Source organism: Salminus brasiliensis, chromosome 3 (genome assembly GCF_030463535.1).
Source record: "Salminus brasiliensis chromosome 3, fSalBra1.hap2, whole genome shotgun sequence".
Taxonomy (NCBI): domain Eukaryota; kingdom Metazoa; phylum Chordata; class Actinopteri; order Characiformes; family Bryconidae; genus Salminus; species Salminus brasiliensis.
The window spans coordinates 7,020,817-7,027,919 of record NC_132880.1 but is presented as its reverse complement, the minus strand read 5'-3'; the positions used below and the strand labels follow the sequence as shown (position 1 = coordinate 7,027,919).

The 7,103-nt window shown below is 43.3% G+C and overlaps 1 protein-coding gene across 1 annotated transcript; it reads right to left on the bottom strand.

Annotated features, from left to right (window-relative positions):
* Window positions 1-761: 761 nt before the first annotated feature.
* On the bottom strand, window positions 762-6,344 carry polr1f (RNA polymerase I subunit F). Its single transcript, XM_072674606.1, has 4 exons — window positions 6,057-6,344; window positions 3,921-4,062; window positions 2,341-2,549; window positions 762-1,331 (listed from the first exon to the last, which is right to left on the bottom strand). Exons 1-4 carry the CDS (start codon window positions 6,311-6,313, stop codon window positions 878-880), a joined length of 1,062 nt encoding a protein of 353 aa, XP_072530707.1. The 5' UTR covers window positions 6,314-6,344; the 3' UTR covers window positions 762-877.
* Window positions 6,345-7,103: the final 759 nt, after the last annotated feature.

The window sequence follows — 7,103 nt, the reverse complement described above, 5'->3', positions numbered from 1 at the left end:
ATATTCCAATATGTCTTTTTGGCCATATTATGCACCCCTAATGTTAAGTTAACAAGTCTTCCACACATACATTGCTAATCAGCAGCTTTCTTAATGTGTCCACATCAATGCAGCACCTGCAGGACGGAGCCCATATAGCCCCACAGCTAGTGTGCAGAGGTGGGAATATTTCTTCAGAGGACACAGCAGGGAACAGACTGAACACCTGCCAATAACGCGGTTTTTCCTTGTGACTCCCCCCCCCCGCCCACCACACTCTTCTCTTTCTCTAGTCAGAAATCTTTTTCTGAGGTTTGGAACGGGCCTTTATGTTTCCTGTGCATGTAAAATTAGACACTTTATACCTTCTACATGTAATGCTGGCACTGAAACGAAGGCAAGCGTGCGCTGGCTTGGAAAAGTCAATGCAGCCCGGGAACTCCTTCTCGGGCAGGTACGCATAATATAATATATATATATAATTTATTGAAATTTTTTTAATGATCCATCCTAGTTGTTGCTCTAAGGATTAGTTCAGTAGTGTGTTTGAGACTGGATGTTACAGATGGTGTTACAGTTTATTTATATTTCTAATTTAGGCTTAAATCGAGACACTGCAGTAACTTTTAAGTAACTTTCAAGACTGTTTAAAACTACTAGCTTAAAAACCTCATTTGAAAAGTTTTGAAGCCGGGCACACTTGGCCATGAAAAATCCACACGGACATTCAATAACTTTATACTGACCTCTATTGGTGAAAAGGTGGTACTATGCATTACCAAGTGATTTATCCTTTTATTTCACCTTTATATTAATTGCATACATTCCAGACCATCGTGGCACACTGAGGCACATTCAAACAGAATTGGGGGAAAGTCACAGTACAAAAGCATAAAAATCACTGGATCTTCTTCTTCTTCTTTTTTACTGCGGGCATGTCGGAGTCGTCATGAAGACCATCATCGCCCTGTGCTTTCCTCTTCCGTTTGCCCTTGTCGCTTAAATATCCACTGGAGTCGCTGTTTGGGAGGTCAGTGGGTGAAGGCAGCTCTTCTTCTGCCTCTTGCCTTTTATCTTTCTTCTTCTTCTTTTTCTTCTTCTCTTGAGTATGGCTGTCGGAATTAGGGTCTACCTCTATTCCGTTGCTGTTAACATCAAGGGTCTCTGCCTCAACCGTCTGGCTGCTGAGGTCCTCGATTGTCTCGGTGTCCATTTCTTTGCTCTTTTTCTTCTTTTTCTTTTTGGGCTTCAAGGGACTGGTACTCTCTGCTTCATCAGCAGCTGCTTCTTCAGCTATGTTGCTCTGTTCCACCATTTCTGTACTGCTGACCGACGCAACAAGCTCATGTACTCTGGAAATACAGCCAAACAAAATAACATTTAAAGCTGGCAGACACAGCCGACAGAATTCACATATCAAAATATACATACGAACTCTGGAAAACGTCCAGAGAATCAGGTCTGGACATTTTCCGCAGTTACCCTCTCACACATCTAACATACGGCTGGCGATTTTCTGCTTCAGATGCTCTCACTACGTTATGTTAGGGCAAGGGGTGGCACCTGTGTAGTGCGTAAAACAGGGCACAGTATGACCCACTGTGAATTGTTCAGAAAACAACCTCTTCTGCACACACATGAGCTTACTCAGACGTTACTCGGACTCAAATAGGGGTTCACACACACAGCTCTGCCGGGTTACTGTGCATGTCTGAAAAGGGTTAAGGTTAACTGGCAACCAACCATGTAAGCATTCCAATACTAGATCAGACATGTAGTTAACTGTACAAATTAGGGATGTCCCGACCCTATCCAGTGGACAGGAACCGGGGTCAGATATATTTCAGTGAATTGGGTATCAGCTATGTTACGTCAGTCCCAGTTCCGATCCTTTGTTTTCACCCCCCGGTGTCCTTTGGACACCATAAACACTATAAACTAGTTCTTTCACATCAGTAATCAACCAAAAACTATAGATCTATGACCGTACCATTTATAGAAACACAAGAACTGGATAGGACCGGTATCAGCCAATGCTCCGCATTAAGATGTTTGATTGGATCATGACATCCCTAATAAAAATGGAAGGGACGGACATACGGGCACAACATAAGCTTCGAGATGGCTGCTATGCGTGTTCTAGCTATGCTATATACCTTTGCCTAACTAAATTCATGTCTTGGCATTTGGGATAAAAGGAGAATTGTGTGAAATACCATTTTATTTGAATGACTCATTTACACATAACTTTAATATTACAAATTTAAAAGCATTTAATGATTATATTATTATTACATAAGAGTAGTACAATTATTATCACACATACATCAACAAAGATTCTTTAAAAGCTTATCATCATACCTTGATTTCTCCAGTCTTCCCCTGATCAAAAGGACACCAGCCACATCAGCATCCAGCTGAAACACTTCAAACTCCAGATGGTCTCCCACCTTCAGACCAGAGTCTCTCCACTGCTCCGGGGTCAACTGACCTGGCTTCATTACGCAGGCGTTGAAGCAGCCGTGCACCAGGCAGCCCACGTGGCCCACTGCCATTTTGTTTATCACTCCCTAAAAGACATACATGACAAATTTCAGAAAAGGCTGAATAATAAAAAGAATTAATGATGTGTTAGTTAGTTAATTGTTCAACATTAGTCGTCTGGCCAACACTGATCTGTCTAAGTAGTCTTCAATCATTTTAACAGCCATAGTTGGATCATCATGGTCTGACTAAGGTCTTAGGGGATTTTCACACTTAGCCTGTATGGCTGAGGACCAATTCTGGGCATGTCTGAGAGCTTTCCCCTATTGCGCACAGGTTTCGCAAATTGGCAGGCTTATCACTTTACTGTTTTTGACAACAGAAGGATGGCGACTGGCATTTAGTGTTTACCGGATGTGTGGCATGTTCTTGTGCAGGAAGCAACAAGTGAGGAGCCATGAAAGACAATACAAGGCTAACGATAGTTTAACAGTAATCACTGTACAAGTCATAGTCTCCTTTCTGCTTTCTTCCCCACCATTACCAAGAGAAGTGTGAAAAGCATTTAGCTGAGCGTCTATGCATGGCATTTAGCAGATAGTCTAATCAAGGCTGACGTGCCTAGTTGTCCACTGAGAAAATATCCATGCTACCCAAAGAGACCTGTCAGTATAGAATCATGGTTCAGAACTTATGCATTCATAGTTTATAGAACGACAGCACTCAATAGCCACAGTACACACACTTCACTACACTACACTACACCACGCCTGAATGTCAAGTGCAATCGCAAGGTGGTCCTAAGTTGACACAAATAGAAGACAGCAGACTCTTCTATTTGGATACCCAGGGAGGTTTGTTCCACCACTGCGGCGCCAGAACTTCCTCTTGAGACGTACAGCTTCATACTTCATGCTTTGTACAGATCATGGTTTGACCATTGCCATCAAGAATGGAAAGGCTGGTCCATTTATAGCTCGTAGTCTAGCTTAGGGTTTTAAATTTGATGCTGGCAGCTACAGGGAGGAAATACGAAGGAAGCACATGCCGATACTGGCAGGGCTATTTGAGACAGATTTGGACATGTAAACATTTAGACCCATCCACTGACAGCTTTTCGCATCTTTTTGGGATGTAGTGCATCGCAATGAAGGGGTTTAGATACCAATAAAGTTGCAAGTTCTTCTGCGGAGACAAAATCATCCCTAAAGCTGAATGTTTTGTCAGAGGATTATATATTTAAACAGAAGTAAAAGGCTGGAAACTTGATTAAACATTATTCAAGGTGGGACTAACTACTTGGTCTGACTACTGTGTGCATGTAAACATACAGACTAATGACTGATTATACATCAGTACATGTAATCCATAGTTCTTAGCTGTTCAGTATTGCAGGTGGCACCTTTACAGGAACCAAAACTGATTGTTGACAGATAACCTGAGTTAATCATAGTTACCACAAGCGTTTCTCCTTTCTTTGGTTTGAAGACCACAAACGAGGCCTCGACGTTCAGATGAACGAAGCCTTGGTCGTCGAATATGTCCCCATGTTGTCCTATGATTTTGATGTTGTCATACGCCAAGGGCACACCTTTCAAACTGAGAAGAGAGGGAGTCAGACATCTTATCCAGATGTTGCTGAACATCAGCAACAGTCACAGATTCACCTGGTCTTGTTAATAATAGACATGGCCAGCCTGGTGATTTCTCTACCGCTTACTAATACTGAGACAGATGTTCACGAGAAAGAAAATGACCAACCTGGTGGCACACCTGAGCTACCCTTGGTAAACAAGCACAGCCTGACTTACTATCATACATATGGGGCAGTGGAAGTTCAGTGATCAGTTCCACCTTAAATGGTGCAGCTGCTCCATTTAAGGTGGAACTGATCACTGAACTTCAGCCTCCTTCCAGATATATGGCTGCTGTCATGTCTTCCATGAGCTGTCTTGGATTGGTTCACCTTAATGACACACTATGCACTAGTATGCACTAGTGAACTAGGGGCAGTGAGTACACACACACCCTGAGTGGTGCAGCTGCCCCATTTAAGGTGGAACTGATCACTGAACTTCAGCCTCCTTCCAGATATATGGCTGCTGTCATGTCTTCCATGAGCTGTCTTGGATTGGTTCACCTAAATGACACACTATGCACTAGTGAACTAGGGGCAGTGAGTACACACACACCCTGAGTGGTGCAGCTGCCCCATTTAAGGTGGAACTGATCACTGAACTTCAGCCTCCTTCCAGATATATGGCTGCTGTCATGTCTTCCATGAGCTGTCTTGGATTGGTTCACCTAAATGACACACTATGCACTAGTGAACTAGGGGCAGTGAGTACACACACACCCTGAGTGGTGCAGCTGCCCCATTTAAGGTGGAACTGATCACTGAACTTCAGCCTCCTTCCAGATATATGGCTGCTGTCATGTCTTCCATGAGCTGTCTTGGATTGGTTCACCTAAATGACACACTATGCACTAGTGAACTAGGGGCAGTGAGTACACACACACCCTGAGTGGTGCAGCTGCCCTATTTAAGGTGGAACTGATCACTGAACTTCAGCCTTCTTCCAGATATGTGGCTGCTGTCATGTCTTCCATGAGCTGTCTTGGATTGGTTCACCTAAATGACACACTATGCACTAGTGAACATGGGGCAGTGAGTACACACACACCATGAGTGATGCAGCTGCCCTATTTAAGGTGGAACTGATCACTGAACTTCAGCCTTCTTCCAGATATGTGGCTGCTGTCATGTCTTCCATGAGCTGTCTTGGATTGGTTCACCTAAATGACACACTATGCACTAGTGAACTAGGGGCAGTGAGTACACACACACCCTGAGTGGTGCAGCTGCCCTATTTAAGGTGGAACTGATCACTGAACTTCAGCCTTCTTCCAGATATGTGGCTGCTGTCATGTCTTCCATGAGCTGTCTTGGATTGGTTCAACCTAAATGACACACTATGCACTAGTGAACATGGGGCAGTGAGTACACACACACCCTGAGTGATGCAGCTGCCCTATTTAAGGTGGAACTGATCACTGAACTTCAGCCTTCTTCCAGATATGTGGCTGCTGTCATGTCTTCCATGAGCTGTCTTGGATTGGTTCACCTAAATGACACACTATGCACTAGTGAACATGGGGCAGTGAGTACACACACACCCTGAGTGGTGCAGCTGCCCCATTTAAGGTGGAACTGATCACTGAACTTCAGCCTCCTTCCAGATATATGGCTGCTGTCATGTCTTCCATGAGCTGTCTTGGATTCGTTCACCTTAATGACACACTATGCACTAGTGAACATGGGGCAGTGAGTACACACACACCCTGAGTGGTGCAGCTGCTCCATTTAAGGTGGAACTGATCACTGAACTTCAGCCTCCTTCCAGATATATGGCTGCTGTCATGTCTTCCATGAGCTGTCTTGGATTGGTTCACCTTAATGACACACTATGCACTAGTATGCACTAGTGAACTAGGGGCAGTGAGTACACACACACACCCTGAGTGGTGCAGCTGCCCCATTTAAGGTGGAACGGAAAAGCATGAAACCTTAATGCAGCCAAACTTCAACCCACCTGCTAGAATACTTCAGAAGTTCTGCATTCAGCTCCTCCTGAATGCCCGTCCTCTTCTTCTTCATGTACATCGGCGGCAGGACGACATGCCTGCGGTGTGTGTCCCTGACCAAACACGAGTAGGGCGCCTGCACCAGCGCGCACGCGTCCGCAAACGTCGGCAACAAGCCGGCAGAAGCCGGGGAGAGCGCGGCGGAGACTCCGGTGGAGCCAGCGACCTGTTTCGGGTCCTCATCCGACTTCTTCGAGTTTGCCATGTTGTCTAGAACCACGGAAAGGAAACGTGGTCTGGTTCCTCGAGAGGTATGGGCAGAGTGTCGCGATGTTTGGGTTGACGGGCTCTACCGCCCCCTACTGGAGAGGAGGAGGCGATTTGGCCCTTGGGTGAACACTGGAGTAAAGTTGGCCACGCCGAAATCCACCAATATCACACAGCAGGGTTTCATTTCCTGAAGCTTATAACTGTAAAGGTTCAGCAGTAGACTGATTTGTTAATTAAACATATTTTTAAACTCATTATTTTTAGAGTTCTGCTCACATTTTTGTGTGTAATAAAACATTAATGCATATTAATTTTGCATTTTTGCATTTTTGCATAATCTAATTTCAAGAATCAAGTTAAATTTAAATACTAATAAAACATTTCACAGTCAAACCCTCCAAATAATCATCTTTTAGTGCAAAAATACATTAATGTAGGACGACTGATCCAATTATGATATTTCACCAATCAGGAAATTACATTTGAGCCTACTTTTATCTGTATAAATGATCAGTTATCAAAGTTTCATACAACAATCTTCTATGTTTGCAGTGAAATCTGAAGTAATATATTCATATTGATAATGTCTAAGACAAGGGAAATTTTGTTAGTGTTGTAGAGCCAAACCCTCTGATCCCTCCTCTTTAACTAAACTAATATCTATTATTTATTGTCTATTAAATAATACAATTATTTATATGTAGGTATTTTTTATTTATTGTCATTTTTATATAAATGACTAATGATATACAATTATTTTAACTAAATATTGTTATTTATTATTG

Bases quoted from the DNA above. Each gene is read 5' to 3' on its own strand.
- polr1f (XM_072674606.1), bottom strand. From the start codon at position 6,313: ATGGCAAACTCGAAGAAGTCGGATGAGGACCCGAAACAGGTCGCTGGC. The intron at 4,063-6,056 runs GTGGGTTGAAGT...CTCTCTTCTCAG, and splicing joins CTTCTGAAGTATTCTAGCAG to TTTGAAAGGTGTGCCCTTGG. The intron at 1,332-2,340 runs GTATGATGATAA...CTGTATTTCCAG, and splicing joins GGAAGACTGGAGAAATCAAG to AGTACATGAGCTTGTTGCGT.